This window comes from Epinephelus moara, chromosome 5 (genome assembly GCF_006386435.1).
Source record: "Epinephelus moara isolate mb chromosome 5, YSFRI_EMoa_1.0, whole genome shotgun sequence".
NCBI classification, from domain to species: Eukaryota; Metazoa; Chordata; class Actinopteri; order Perciformes; family Serranidae; genus Epinephelus; species Epinephelus moara.
The window spans coordinates 39,169,499-39,185,732 of record NC_065510.1 but is presented as its reverse complement, the minus strand read 5'-3'; the positions used below and the strand labels follow the sequence as shown (position 1 = coordinate 39,185,732).

At 42.0% G+C, this 16,234-nt stretch overlaps 1 protein-coding gene across 4 annotated transcripts in view; it reads right to left on the bottom strand.

The window, feature by feature from the left end:
* Positions 1–2,984: 2,984 nt before the first annotated feature.
* The window catches only part of atf7ip (activating transcription factor 7 interacting protein), a 36,929-nt gene continuing 23,679 nt past the window's right edge, over positions 2,985–16,234 (bottom strand). For 2 of the 4 annotated variants that reach the window (XM_050043992.1, XM_050043993.1), the window contains exons 2-14: positions 14,277–14,329; positions 12,794–13,318; positions 12,189–12,651; positions 10,720–10,898; positions 10,461–10,598; positions 10,220–10,291; positions 10,018–10,115; positions 8,343–8,407; positions 5,552–6,217; positions 5,166–5,267; positions 4,970–5,047; positions 4,287–4,369; positions 2,985–3,900 (exon numbers count right to left, since the gene is read on the bottom strand). In XM_050043992.1, coding sequence (XP_049899949.1) covers positions 3,442–3,900; positions 4,287–4,369; positions 4,970–5,047; positions 5,166–5,267; positions 5,552–6,217; positions 8,343–8,407; positions 10,018–10,115; positions 10,220–10,291; positions 10,461–10,598; positions 10,720–10,898; positions 12,189–12,651; positions 12,794–13,312 — 2,922 coding nt within the window. In that variant the 5' untranslated portion in view covers positions 13,313–13,318; positions 14,277–14,329 and the 3' untranslated portion in view covers positions 2,985–3,441. The remainder of the gene's footprint in view (positions 3,901–4,286; positions 4,370–4,969; positions 5,048–5,165; positions 5,268–5,551; positions 6,218–8,342; positions 8,408–10,017; positions 10,116–10,219; positions 10,292–10,460; positions 10,599–10,719; positions 10,899–12,188; positions 12,652–12,793; positions 13,319–14,276; positions 14,330–16,234) is intronic. The other 2 variants (XM_050043994.1, XM_050043995.1) reach the window with 2 other exon arrangements.

The window sequence follows — 16,234 nt, the reverse complement described above, 5'->3', positions numbered from 1 at the left end:
ATGGGGTTTTGTTTCCACAGTTACTGTATGTCTCTGTCTCCATACTCTACACTCCAGTCCTTGTCTTTGTATTGATTGGTTTTACTTCACTATCACTTTTGTTTGTGTTTTTGTAGCACAGTTGTTTTGGCTCTGTGGCTTTGTCCACACCATGTGACCTTTAAATTCCTAAAGTGGTTATGTGTTCTAAAAATTACCTGGGGTTGAAATTCCCCTGGCTGGCGTTGTCGACAATACTGCATAAAAATAACCCCTGCTCCTGCCACAGATGTTTCTGCAGTATTAAATATTCCATAACACAGACGAGGCCTTGAACGTTGTCCGAGGCAAGAGGATTTTTGATGAGCCCATTTGGTCCTCATGTACCAGATATATCATAAATGGTTCCACTTGAGAAGCTAGTGTTTTGACATATCTGTGTTCAAAACTGGCAGGGGCAGTAATTTAAGCAGACAATTGGGTCCTTGCCATTTTTCAGAAGGAGCGAAATAAAAGCTATGTTATTGTTACAAGAGAAGGAGTCTTTTAAGAGCAGAATAAATCATTTTGTGAATAAGAGGTGTCACAGTTTTGCATCACTGGTCACCTGCTCACTTATGCATGCCCATTCACCTAGCTCCTACTCAGTAAATTTCCATTCCCCCTTTTTTCCCGCTCCTCAGCATCAGTCATGCCCACTTCATCAAGGCAACCCAGTTCACCTGTTCCTGATTACACACAGCCAGTATATGTACCCCAGCCTCATAGACACTCCTCGCCAGATTGTTTTATGCCATTCTCCAGTAACTTTCCTTATTTCCCGTTGCCGAGCCGGCCTGCCTTTCACCTACCTGTCTCATCTGATTCCCGCAAAATGCACAAGCCTTCTGTCATTGACCTAGATCTGCTTCTGCGCCCCTGATTCCTGTTTGCTTGTGGCTGCTTGGCATTACCATCCGACGACGACGCTACAGTGCGAGTGTTCCCATCTTCTTACCTGTTGTTTCCTGCGATCATGAGATCAACATGTCGCCACAGTCGCTATTGTGTGTGCGTCCTGTGAGTACTCACCTCTTGATTTTGCCTGGCCTCGACCTACTTGTCTCCTACTGGTTCGTCTGCTTGCTGTGCCCTTGCCTGATTGTCGATCTTCAGCCTCTACGACTATGTCTCCTGCCCGCTCCTCCACAGTACTGCTGCCTGGAATTGAATTAACGGTGTGTGTTTTGGCAAACGTCACAACCCTTGGTTCCCAGCCTGGTTCACCCAGCCAGACCTGCCAGGTTACCAGAAAATTTGTGGAGAGACTTTGCTAGAGTGTTGAACTGTACTGTGTGCTGTTAACCTGCCCTGCCCTGTACCTGCTGAATGTGACATTAAACATCACTACCAACTGTTCCTGGTTTCCTGTGTGCTGCAATTGGGTCCTAACACAACCCGTTACAAAAGGGCTCAACTGGGGACAAAAGGACAAATAAAGCTCATGTGGTAAACCATCTAGACCTTGTGACTTCCCTTTGGTCACAGCCCCCTTATGGATTCTCTGGAATACCCCTCTGATCTGAGCGTCTCCCACCAGGTTCAGGAGGATGTGCCCAAATATTTAACAGGTTTAAATATCTGGACAATGTTGTTGCTCTAGCACCACCATCAGATGAAACTCTCAATTTTCAATTGAACAGGTTTTCTGTGATCAAGCTACCCAGACAAAACAGCCTATTAGTGCCACCATCAGGGCTAACATTTACTTTTCAAAGGTATGTTTCTTCTGAACTGTAAGCTATAAATGTGCAGTACTTGCTGTGCACAATAATGGCACCAAGATTCATGTTCCTTTTGATTTTGGATGCATATACTTTCCATAACAATGTTGACTATAGAAGATATGGTTAACAGGCTATGTTACTTTAAGTCGAGGTCGGCACTTAATCGAGTGCTGCAGGTTTGATTGATTTCACGCTCACCAATGTACTTGCTTTCCTCCTCTGCTCCTCTGCTGCAGTTGAGAAATGAGTAGAGTTAAAATGAGAAATGCACCAGTATGCTCGACGCTGACGTCTTCTTGTAGTCTGTGTGCAACAAATTGAAACATAACTGTAATTAAAGAGGTCCTAGATTTTTACTGTAAACAAACAAAATGTATGTTTACATTGAGTGTTTCTCACCCAAATGTATTGTGTATATTATTGAGGTGCTCATTTTTTTAAGTATGTAATGCTGCATTTAAGTCTGAAGTTGGAGGCTGGAGTTCGGAATGACGTCACACTCAAGTGGCCACATTCCAGTACAAGTGGGAAAGCCAAGATGTTGTTAACAATACCAGTTCTAGACAGGTAAGCAGTTGTTAGCATTACCGGTCATCTACCCTCGTCTTTGCTGGTGCATTGAAGCATATCTTAGCATGTTACTGCCAACTGTTCCATTTCAATAGAATTGGTACACCATTGTTAGGACTGTGTGTCATGTCACCCGCATGCATGTGCAATTGCACGAGATAAACAAACGGGGTCCCACTCATAAGAAAACAGCTTCCTAGCACCACTAGAGGTCTACGCCTTCACAGGGAACTCAAATTGTAACTACTAATGTTGGCAGTCCTGTGGTTCATCATTGGCTGCCAGATACTATGTAGAGCAGCTGTGAGATTCCCGAGGAAAACAAAGCTGCAGCAGATCAGCCCAATTATGTAGATCACCATGCAAGAGAAATAAAAAGTATTGGTTTCTTCTGTGCACAGCGCTGTATATCCGTTTGGAACTGGTAAAACACGAGACTTATGTCACAGACATCTTTGTATCCTGTTACCAAGGTGGCAATATCTCTGTGGGGCACTTACATTCAAGGTGGAATTGAACCAAATGAATGAAGGTCTGCAATGTAAGATGGAGCCAGACCATTAAGGGCTTGCTAAAAATATGTGACTGAGGGACAGCTCGAATAAAGATCAGTACAATGAACCAAAGAAACGCAAGATGAAATTAGTTACAAAATTAGTGAGCCTAGACTTTAATAAAACCTTTTATTGTGTTTGTCAAAGTCTGGTCACCAGACAAAACTTACAAAAGTTATCATTCAGTTTCTACCACACATTTATACATTTCTGTGCAATTCTGTGTTTACACGAACAGTCCTGTCACCTATTCTCAAGTAAAGCAAATGACGTCCGAATCAGGGTAACAGGAGACAACAACATAAATATCTGACTTGGTAGGGGGGGGCAATGTCATTGAATTATATAGAACAGCTTGAGTCACAGAAAATACATTACATACATTAACCAGACAAAACCAACTGTTTGCCGCTTCAATTCTCCAAGTCAGTCAGAAGTCCAGTTGTTATGTAGAGAGATATTTACAGATACTGTATGTGTTCAATGCACAATATTTGAGTTCCTAACACAAAAAGAAGTAAAGGAAGTCAAGGACTTTTAAATGCAAAAAAAGGTTTCCATTCCTTAAGTGTTCAGCTAGAGCTGGAACTGGTGACATTTGTGCACTGAGGTTCACAGAAGGAGCCAAAGCGCCCATAGATGTCTTTGGCTCGAACAGCAAAATGATAAGTGGAGCCAGGCTGGAACTGGGTCAGTGTACAGGCCATAGGCAGAGGAAGGGCCTTCACCTCCCCAATCTTCTTCCAATGCTGCTGCGCTGCATTGCTGTTAGAGTTGTCTTGATGGAAGGCATAGAGGTGATAGCTGTCTACAGCTGCACAGGTCCGATCAGTTTCTGCCACACACCAGGACAGCACTATACCGGTCTGGCTTGGCACTAGCTTCAGTTGAGGTTGCTGAGGAGGTGAGGTCCTCTCAGCCTCTGGGGGTAAGCGTGGAGGTGCGGGTGCAGCAGGGAGAGGTGGCAGTGCCGTGCTTGAGCCCCGGGTTGGTGTACTAGTGGTTACAGTGCGGGATTTCATTGGAGAGTCCTGAAAAAGAGAAAATTATTGTCATGAATTGTTCCTCTAGCAAAACAGGTTAGACATGATTATGACCACTAATTCTTGATTAATATAAAAAGTACCCAGTAATCACTCATATAGAAAGTGGGTCTAGAGGGGTGATGGGGAGAGTTTCTCATATGCTGAGATAAATAAATTCTCAACTTCCAAACAGCTGTCAGATGAAGCTTTTACAGTCAGAAATGTGTTTTAAATTGGTCTACCAGTACCCTTATATGCAACCTATCAGGATCCGTAGATTTCACATTTCATAACATGTGCAAATAACAGTTACCAAAGACTTGATATACAAGTTATAGAATTGGACAACTACATTTGAGCAAAACATGTAAAATGCAGTTATAAATCCTCACCAGTGGGGGGCGGTGGTGGACTGTCAACTGAGGATTGCTGGGAGAGTTCAGATTGCTTTGCGGGGACGACCTTGCTCCTGCACCTGAGGGCAGAGCACAAGAAAAAAATACAGATGTATAATTCACATGTAAAACACCAAATATATACACTTAATCACTTTAATTATGTTTTTTTAAATTTATATAAATTTTAAATAAATCATCATCATCATCATTGTGCCCAACAGCCAGCATTAAGGTTAGAGCCATGATTTAAGTGTTTGTAACATTATCACATACAGGCACAAAATAATACACATAGGAGAGGTTTTCCTTGTAGGCTTTCTCCCAGAATGCCTTTTCTGACAGAAATCTATAATTGTATACTTTTTTTCTAACCTTAACCAAGAGATCCCTTTCTGGTGGAAAGCCCTTGAGGAAAATTTCTCCCAACTGCCAAAATAACTCTTTCATGGGGTGCCGGTGGCTTAGTGGTAGAGCAGGCGCCCCATGTACAAGGCTGTTGCCGCAGCGGCCCGGATTCAACTCCAGCCTGTGGCCCTTTGCTGCATGTCACTCCCCCTCTCTCTCCCCCCTTCACGCTTGTCTGTCCTATACATTAAAGGCTAAAAAGCCCCAAAAAATATCTTAAAAAATAAATAAAATAACTCTTTCATTCCCTCAATACAATGTGGTGGACTTACTGTTGGGAATGCTGGTGACCGGGTTAGTACGCTGGGTGGGTGAGGGAGCTGCAACAGTGGCATTCTTCACACCTGTCACTGGATATAACAGGAAGTACAAAATAATTAGACAAACAGCCACTTTTCATTACAGAGCATAGTCAGGTATAAAAATGAGTTTTACTGTATGGGGGAGGGAGGTGTCTTTTAACCTTACCTTGTACATCATCATCATCCTCTGTGAGATCGATGACAGAGCCTTTGGGTCGTGCCGCTGGAGCAGCTGCTTTGGATGGAGTGGATCCTGTAGCTTGGTTATCTGAAAAAAAAAGAGGAGAAAAAAAGATAAATGTTGAGATAACTTCAAGAAAAGAAAAAGCCAGCAACACCACACTGTTTTTTGGCCAAGGCGAAGATGATGTATCAGGCAACACAATTTACCGGTGATAATAATATACCTCATATAAACCAAGGAAAGCCAAGTGTTAAATCTTAACTTCCCAATCAGACATGTTTGGGACTAGCCGAATGACTGACGACTTCAGTTTTACGAGCTGTTGACTGCTAAAGACAACAGCCATGCCAAGCAAAGTAGACCCCCACCTGTCTTTGATGTCAGAGACGTCCCTTGAGGCGGTCCTGGAGCGGTGGAACCTGTTGCTGCCGGCCCAGAGGTTGCAGGTGAAGAGGCTGAAGACATAGCTCCTGCTACAGACACAGACTGAGCCGGTGTCCTGGCTGTGGTCACGGATACCCCTGCATTGGGTGTGGTTATTGCCCCAGCGCCACCCTGGTACACAGCACGGGCAAGAGAGATCTGGGCAGAGGACATCTGGCCAGTGGAGGCCTGGAGTGCTGGGGCAGTGGCAACAGCTGGGGTAGAGGCTGATGAAGTTGTAGTAACGGGAGCAGGCTTGAGTATAAAAGTAGTGGTGGAAGCAGTGGTTTTGGCCTTGCTGAGTGAGCTGGCTGCAGGCAAAGAGGAGACAGGGATGTTGACCAGCGTGCCTGGCTGGCCATTAGCCATTGATAAAGGCAGCTGGATAAGCAGCGGCTGGCCCGCAGCCACCATGCTGCTCCCGGAGGCTGTCTTTAGCAGCAGGGTGCCTGTGGGGCTCTGAGTGGTGATGCCAGTGGCCAAGGTATTGCCAGCATTAGAGGTGGAGGTGATCAGCTGGAGGATGGGGGCCTGCGAGACCATGGCAGTGGAGGTGGATGTATGGACTGGACCTGTGGCAGAAGCTGGTGGGGCTAGTGGGGCTGGATTTGCTGAGGAAAATAAGAAAAATGGCTTGTTTCAGAATGTAACAGGAAGTTTTATGGAGATTTTAAAATGAAGTGCAGTCTGTGCTCCCCATATGCTCCTCATTGCTTAGAGGTAACTTCAATATTTTTTGACCTGGACCTGTTTTCCAAAGGTTTTGTGTCTAAGTGACAAATGGGAACACCTATTTCTGAAGTCCAGAACTGAGCAAGACCGGCGCTCCAAAATAGGCTGCAATGCAACCACTCGGGCATGTCCGCACCTTAAATTTACGTCCATTATAAAGGTTTGTTTTTGCTACCGACAGGCTCAGTTTGGTATACTAAGTGCCTGACAACATTATGGAAAGGATCCTACTGGGATAGACTTTCTTATTGAAGAGTTAGATCCATTTTGTTTAACCAGATACAGCCCCTCAATCACTATCACCAAATCCACCACACTCCAGTTAAACAAGCTGTAATTTTAGCATGTATAGAGACACTGTTAAGGGTTTATTTCAATCAAACCAGAGATGATCATTTTTGAAACAGTGTAAAGACAAACAAAGACGTTTTTTGAGAGGTTTATTTGGTTCCATCAACTGAACTGGAAACGCGTTTCATTATGATAAAATTACTGTTTATTTTAATGGCATCTGGCAGGTTTGGTTATGGTGATTTCACGGCTGTGTCTGGCTAAACAAAAAGGATCTTTATCTCTCACAAAAAAGTCTATCTCTGTATGGATCCTTTCCATGGTGTTGTCAGACTCTTAGATAATAATCTAAGCCTGTCAGTGGCAAAAACAAGCACCTTTCTTTCAACATAAATTACCAGAGCGCACATACCCTCAGTGTTTACATTTGGCTGCAGCCCTCTCACTTAATACTGGGAAAACAGGGTCCAGGTTGAATAATACTGAAGTTACCCTTTAAAGTCTGCTAACGGGTGCAGAAAAAAGGAGCAGATTAGTCATCATTATAAGTATCCATTATTTATTGCTTGCAACAGTCATGGCAGGTAAAACCTATCCTGGTATGCAAACAAATTCACTCCCACGCATGCAAACGCTACAGGACACTTAAAGGGTAAGGTTGGCAGATTTTATGTCCATCACTGTCAATAAATCCCAGACCAAAACCAACAATGAGTTAGTAATTGTGGCGGTAGTTGAACGGCGTGGGGGGCCTGGGCACAGATCTTCTGTTAGCACTCGAATTCAGCCAGAAGATCTGATCCTGAACTGCCCCAACTCATCAAAAGGATCAGCAAACTTTCTGTTGCTGCTGTTACACAGGTTAGACCAAGCACTGGTGCTGTGACCCATGGCATTGGGGTTTGCACTGGCTGAATTTGAGTTGCCACAGCTGCTAACTAAAGGTCTGTCTGGGACTGTGTGTTGGTTAGCTAGCTAATTCTCGGCTCATTTGATTTGTGGTCTGATGATGAAAGAAAGAGAGAGAGCTGAAGCAATGAAAAGAGGGGCTAAGCGAATCAATGTGCTGCATGCAGCTCTACGATGAAATAAGATTTTAGCCATTGTAAAAAGAACAAAAAAGACAGGAACAAAATTAGTAACTGGTGGACGAGCCAAATCAATCTATGGGAAACACTGAGCTCTGTGCCTCTCGTTCCTATTGAAAACAACTTTTATAAACCGTGTCACAAATGTACACTTTAATTTTTTTTAAAGGCAAAGCAATTTCCTATGACAGCTGGGCACTGTTGTTTTTGGAAACATTACTCAAACAATAGTAAACTGATGGGGTTTAATTTTAGCCACAGATTCCGTATGTTAAGTGAGAATTAACTGCAGCAGGACACAAATATTGAATTAACTCAAACTAAACTGCAGCACTGATGTTAAAGGTAATGAAGGAACATGTCCCTCCATGTTTGGCTACACATGCAATACTTGTTAGTTGGATCAGTTCATTGTTGGTTTTGGTCTTTTAAGAAATTTCTTTGCACTGTTGGGGGAAACTACATCATTCAGACAGAATCACATGAACACAGGGAGAACATGCAAACTCCATATGAAAAGAAACAGGACCAAGATTCAAAACCCACAACCATCGAGCCTTGGGTTATTCTATTTAAGGTAAGAGACCAACACAACATCCAGCATAAAGGAAAACCTGCTACTCACCAACTGTGCTGGACGGAGAAACAGTTGTTGGAATCTGCTTTACCTCCATGGAAGTACGGACTGGCCTGTTTAGAAAGATTTCTTATGCTTAGAGCTGTTTATGTCCACAAATGGAGGACGACTGAATGTGATTAGGTGCTGACATACCCTTTTATTCAATTTCATACAGTCATATTTGAACAACTTGTGGTGAGATTCCACCTTATAATTGAAGTACATGTCAGAGGTTTTCGTTAAAGCATTTATCAGTGTGTAAGTATAGTTTGTTTTCAAGCCAATTCCATGTTTTGTGTACAAGTCATCAGGTACTCATATCCCTTTCAATATGAAATTCAGTTTCAGTGAACACTCTTAAGAATCTAGGTGCAATGAATGCTATTTAGAAGTAATGTTTTGATCATTTTAATGATGCATAATGACAATTGTCCCAGTATGCTTCTTTTCCTGTATTATGAGACCATCAAAATGACGCATCAGTACTTTCATGATATTCTCGAAAAAATTCAGGTCTCCTCTTCACTCGCAGTATTTCATTGATAACGTCACGAATCTCTCTCCAGCTGTCACAAGATAGTAGAGGGAATCGCTGCTCAATGTACATCCTCATTGTTCTCCTCAAGTTTCCGGGCAGTGCTTCCTTGCCCATTAATCCAACATAGTTGACCTTTGCGACCCATTCACAGTAGATGTCGTATGGGACTAGGTAGCGGAAAATATAAGATGCATAGCGGTCAGGCCTGGGATTCCCTGAGCTTCTCTTGCAGTTGTGGTACAGCACTTGCTCCAAGTGGGAACTGATTGTGCGGAGTTTTATGTCTGCTCTGCATCTTCCTTCATGGTATTCTGCCAGCTTTTTTGCCATGGCAATATGACGTGACATATCTTTGTCCTCTTCCTCCTCTATTTCCTCCTCTTCCTTCTCCTTCTTGACAGACAGTACACGAGTCTTGCCAACAGAGGGCGCCACTCCCTCTCCAGGCTCCTCAGGCTGCGGCTCTACTGTCTGCCGACGGAGCACGCTGTTGGGAGGAGAGGTGCAGTTTTAACTACACTCTGCACTGCCTGAGGAAACGCTCAGGCTTCACATTGTAGAACGTCACAAGACTCAGGACCTGGACCCACGCGGGGTTACTTTGCAGGTGCAAAACACAGACTGTGTTTGTTATTTCCAAACCAGTCTTAAGAAATATTTGGATGTTAAAAGTTAAAAAGTTGATCCTGACAAACCGAACAAGGGACATTGAATCTTGGGTTTCCAAAACGGTATGGATTTGGAGGATGTAGGGATTCTTTATTCTGTCTATTAGATTTAAATTCAGTCTCTAGTAATTACAGATAGCAACCTGGGACAATGTCAACTATTCATGCTGTGAACGGCTCCGTGTGTAGTACTGGCTTCAGTCCGGTATTGTCACGTTCATACAAAGGCCAAATTATATTCACACAAAATACCAAAGTGCACAGACTGCTGTATGATTAAAAAATAACATGTTTCAATACATCTATACTGTGAACTTTGTCACAGAATGAAATGGTTAAGCTAACTTGTGAGCTTGCAGTGAAGTGATACAAATCACTTCCAAAAAACCCTAAGAACCCAATTTCTATATTAAAAAGTTAACACACATGGTATGGTTGACTGGGATTTAGAGGAGAAATTGCTCTTAACACTTACCGTTGAACTTGAGGGATACTTGCAACAGTTGCAGTCTTGGCAGCAGCAGCAGCAGCATTAGCAGCAGCAGCGGTGGCGGCAGTAGCAGCAGCAAGCGCCTGAGGAAATCAGACAGCATGCTGTCAGAACATTCTTAAGCACAGTCACTTGCATACAAATTGAAAAGGTATTAGCATGTAACAAAAGGAAACATATTTCTTACCTTCTGTTTCCTTTTGTTCTCTGACGCCTGATTGGCCTCTCCAAACTTTTTGGTTAGTCGGTTTATCTTGGCCTAAACAAATGGTGGAGAGAGAGGGACTTAAGATTTGGGCTTTGCAAACTGTGGAAAGTTAATTTAAGCAACTGCTTTACTACACAGTACGAATCAGCCAAAGAGCATTTTACTTTGCTGCATGTGTTTTCCTACAGACATTCACATTGCAGTATTACCATCTACTTACTTGGAGTGTGCTAATGGCGGTTTGGTGTTTGGTGGTACAGTCAATTTTGTCTACTCTGTCCTTCAACTCTTGGAAATGTTTGTCGAAAAAGGTCTGCTCCAAGGCCCTCAACCGTTCTTCTACCAGCTGCTGCACAATCTGGGAAAATCAGGTTAAGGGGTAAAAGTTTAGATTAAGTTATGAAGTATTCACTGGCATCAAAGCAGTTGGCTTAGATTTTAAGAAATCAATCTGTGCTGCAGGATAATTGCATACAAACCTTTTCAAGTTTATGGTGACTGCCAGCCTTTGCAGTGATCTTAAGTTCCAGTTGTGCCTCCAACTCCTCACGCTCCATCTTAGGCCTCTTCCCCTCTCTTTTAACAGATGATCCATCTTTTTCAGAGCCTACTGATAGAGTGCGCTTCAGTCCCGAGGTGGAGCCCTTCTCCTCTTGCACTGCTCAGGAAACACAGACAAACACCAACTAGTACCCAATGGTTGCCATTCATTGCTCTATATCTTTTATGCTTTCTGGCACTATTCTGTTTTCTCAGTAAATAAAACATGCAAAACAGATTTCTCAAAGAAAACACTCAAAAAATTACATTATTTTCTAGCAGCAATAATGTAATGTAAAGTACTTGTCAATACAAAATGTTGCCACGTAGTCTTTTTCCCCAAATTGGTAAATTTTGATTTACACTGAAGGTATACTATGCAGGATTGTCAGGTACTCTTGTAAATACATTCGCCCACTAAAGTGAGAGTCAAAGCCAACTCCATATTCACTCACTTTTGGTGTTCCACCTCGCTACATTAGGATTTTTTTCTTGGACATCTGCTGCTTACAGTCTAGCTACCTTTTAATAAAGCCCTGACATCACTTGAGCACTGTGGGGGTACACACTCATAAATGTCCAATTTATATGAAAATTACACACATTAAATGCATCAATTCTAAGTTAAAAGGAATTGAAACTCTGATTCAGTCTTACAAGTTCTGGTGCCTTGGGATGGTCTCACCCGTATTCATTACTTTATGCTTAGTTCCTTTCACCACAAAAACTCAAAATCATCAGAAATCATTTTCTGAAGATCGAGGTACATTTTCTGGCTTCAAAGTGCAAACACCTACATCTCCCTTATTTTCTTGATCTTGGTAATACTTGCCAATTAATACAACATAAAAGTGTTCTTAACATCCTTAACGGTTGATTTATTAAACTTACAGACTTGCAAAATATTTTGTAAAATTGTTAAATGAAGCTTGATTTTATCAAAATCAATTTATGAATCAGAGGGAGTAAGTTACAGCCTGTCGAAACAACTTTGTCAAGCCTAACGACAACGTCAAGTTACATCACTCGGGAATCTCATTTTGGGATTGTAGACTACAAATTTTTGTGTGGTCATGGAGTTAAAAGGTCAAGGGTATTTACCAAGCATGGAGGATCTAACAAAAGACATTGTTTAAATACTGATTGAAATGGCATCTTATTATCATGTAACACAGCCTTCAACTGCAAAAGAGTCTTTGTGTAATAGAATCATAAAATTTCCATTGCCATCCATTTTGGGGCAACATTGACACATTGAGAACAAGAACATAAAACTCTGCCTGTATAAAATTTTGACTGATGTCTAATGTGACTAATTTTGGTTAATTTCCTTTGAATTTGTACTAAACTCAATCAATATGGAGCAATTACCCTGAAGCTATCAGGCACAGTGTCCACTCTCTCATACCTGTATTAGATGGTGGAGTGGATGATGGCCGAGATGGCTTTCTTGTTTGTCCAACTTCATTTTTTTCCACTTTGATTTCGACTTTCACAGAGTCCACCTCCATCTTTTCCTCTTTTACTGATGCTTTCTTCGCACCCTCTTTTTTATCCTCCTTTTCTTTTATGTTGTCCTCTTTGATTTCCTTTTCTTGTTTTAGATCCTTAGAAGAGGGAGCTGGATGAGACGGGGAAGGACAAGGAAGAGAGGAATCAGTGGTAGTGGGAGATTTGGGGGGAGAAGGCTTTTCATCTTTCATTTTGGCTGTGGAGGCCCCAGAGTCCTTGGCCTTTGTAGTGTCACTATCTGTATCCATTGGTTCTGTGCAGTCAGATACTGGAGGTGGTACAGGCGAACATGGAGCCAAACCTTTCACAGAATCCTTCAACAAATCCACAGCTGGGTCCTCTGTAGTAGTCTGAGCCTCCTGAGTAAGAGCAAAATTAAACATTGATTAGTTAAACGGTTTCTGGACTCTCAGTCTATCCACACTTTAGCATTAACCCTGGCAGTCTGAGCAAATCCGCTATATGTCATTAACAATTTCCTAAAAAATTCAAAGAATTTACCTCTTTCTTTTCCGTTTCTGGAGTCGCCTCAGTGTCTGTTTCCTGGTTTTCCTTGGATTCTGTTGAAGCTGGTGTAACGGACTCCTTCGGTGAGGAAGATGGCAAACTTTTCTTCTCCTCATTCACCTCTTCGTCCTCCTCCTCCATCTTTTTAAGTTCAAAGTTCAGAGAATGGAATGGTGATGCCGGAGAAGTAGGAGTTTCTTCCTTTTCTTTTGGACTTTGTGAAGAAGCTGGGGAAGGGGATAGATTTAGGGACAGGAAAGGAGCAGGAGAAGCAGGGGATGTAGCTTGTGGGGAGTTTGAGTCCGAGATGTTGTTTTGCTCTTTGTCCCCCGCTTTTTGTCCATCCTCTTTGTGTGTGCCGTTCATTAGGGGTGGCGGAGAAGTGTCAGACAAACCTGGAGCTGCTGTCAACAGAGTGCTGTGAAGACTCTCCAGTTGCTGTCGATCACTGATCTTCATGGTTTTCCTAGCACGGAAAATCTTCTTCTTCTCCTCAGTCACAACAATTTCCATTGCTGTCTGTGGAGTGACAAGGAGAGATTAGATGCTATCAAATGGCATGATGCATATGGGAAAGATCTACAAACCGTAGTGATAGCTGCAAGAGTAAGCAGCACAGCCTCTTCCGCTTATGAACCTGTCCTGGACGTTACGCACTGCATAGTAAAGAAATGACTGCAGAGTTTCAGAGCAAACACTAGAGGTCACTGTGGAGCCCTATGGCTTTCCTGTTTGTTCTTTTCTAGAGGGTTCTTCTTTCACAGAGATCTGCATACCTAACTGTTTGGTTCCCCAACAGCCTGTTTCTTTACTAAAATTTGACTCAGTACCCAAGCCAAATCAGAAAGATCCTGACTGCCTGATTACACATTGCTCTATCTGTCCTGCATTGACAACAGTGAAGGTGCAGCTCAGTAAGCCAGAAGGACTTTTGCCTGTCAGTCAGAAAAAGCTTTAACTGCTATGACAAATGCCCCTTTACTTAATTTTCCTATTAAACCATGGATTTCATGTTTACCTAAGTCCCGATCCAGAGAACAGAAATGACATTGAAGTTAATAGCAGCAACCCAACCTTCCTCCCATCCCCCCACCTTCCTATTGGTTCAACCCTCAGCGAATCAGAGCGGGCGGATCGAGGCTGTGTTGGCAGCAGTAAAGAGGTTATGCAAAACCTGAAGGATTTTCCGTACATAGTTCTGACTGTTGCACACATTGTAGTGTTGAAGCTAGTTGTCATATTTCATATGTATTCATTTCATTTAGATTCATTTTATATGCATGCATGTCTGTAAAGATTTAAACTTCTATTTATGGGAGTCAAACACAATTAGAAATGCATTAAAGCTCTGTGCTGCAGGAGACTGTGCTTGGCTGCAGTAAAATTCTCATTTTACATTCAGTAGCAAAGAGGAAATGTGTTATGATATTAAATAATGCGGTGCATGCACTAATTAAATCATCTATGAATAACTCACCTTCACCCCGAAAGGCTCCTAGTCATGGATTTACCACAGAATTCTTCGTCAACCTGAGGAAATAAAAAAAAAAAAAAGACGGATTTTTTACTGAATGTTGTATTGTTGCTTGAAACTTGGGAGGCAACATCAACTATGTATGAAATCCATAGACCATACAAATGAAAGTGTAACCCTAAATTTAGGTCCTCTGAATTAAGCAGTCTATCTCCATCTCTGATGCTGTAACTGAGCTCTTGGCTTTAAAATGAGATATTTGTAAGGTTACTGCAAATTTCATCAAACTGGAGGTACAATTATGTTGATGACAATGAAGTATATCCACATTTAGTAAGAACTGATTGACCACGCATCTGGACACAAAAAGCTAGTATATATCAAACAATGAGAGCCATGTTGTTACATCTGAATGTTACTACAGTCATACTTCACTTTGTTAAAACATCTTTACAAAGGAATAATTTCTTCCCAATTTATGTCAGTTTTTTTTTTACAGTTTTATTTTGGCAAAAAAAATTTTTTTTTCCCCAAACAATTAAGACATGATTATTTCATACAGTTGATGCACATTCCTATTTAGCATTAGTATTAGGACAAAGCTTATAGGATCAATGTACAAAAACCTGTATCAGCTGATTAATAAGCTATTTGCAGGCAAGACAGCAAGAGAACCCAATTAGAAACATGACATGCTGACCAATCAAACAAAGACGTGGCGAAGAAACAGATTCACAGGAAACTGGAAACGGGAAACTATTTTGCCAGCACAACGGACAGAGAGAGGCATGGAACTGCAGAAAAGAGGCTTTCATACATTTTCCCACCCCATGTTTTAGTGAAGGTGAGCTCAAGAATACGCAGCCACAGGGATTCATTTTTCTGTTAAAATGCTGACTGCATTAGTGAGATCCATCAGTCTGTTAACATAACTCTAATGCTGTCACAAAAAGCAGTCATATTCCAATGGTAGATACTGTATGCAGGTAAATGTCTCTATTGCTTGCAGTGCAGGAACAGAACGCAAAGCCAGTTATCATATAAGTAACCTTTAAAATCCTATCTCATGAGAGCAAGCCGCTTCAGTTTTACGCTGTAAAGTTGGTTAGCTCTGTTACTGCATTGCTGACCTGCAAGACTGCAGCTGACACAACCACCTGAACAGGCCTCCTCCTCAAACAATGTTTAATTTAGACATGTGTATTTTGCCACCTGGCAGGCTGTCACATGTACATGGAAAAATGCAACTCCACTAGGAGACTGATCTGGGCCGAGTGCACACTTTACAATGTAAAACTGAGCAGCACTCTGACATGCTGGCGCATACGCACAACACTGTAAGTCAGTCCTATTCTGCTTTCATATCAAAAACCATGCTTCCTGCAATGATAATAAACTCCTGATTGTAGAAACAAGTGAGAAGATATTTTGTCAGAATTTCTTTCAATTTAACATGAGAAAAGCATCACGCCAAAAGTCAGCATAAAAAAATAAATAAAAACAAATAAATATAGAGCGTTGTAAGTTCACGATCACTGGTGCACTTCACATTCCAGTGTTATTGCACACTGCGCAGAGCACAATATCCCCCCTCCCCCATCAGACGGCCTCATTTACTGCGCCTGGATTCTGTGCAGAACTCAAAATGGCCGTCAGCCCTGCTGTTTGCTGCCAGACTGAGCTCTCAGTAGCTAGCTGAACTGGATTCTCTATCAGACATCAGGTTGCAGCACCACCCTGCTTAATCACAATTTTACTATCAGCCTGATGTTTCAGCAAGTTGGCACAGTAAACAGGATGTAGAATTTTTCAGAACATTTAACAAAAATGTTACATAAGCCAAAATTAAACATTATTAAATTGTTTATTTTTTTCCCATTCGTTCAATCTATCAACTCCTGTAATACATGCTACAGCTACTCCTCAGCCATTTTAATTGCACTGGGTGACTGTTTTAATAT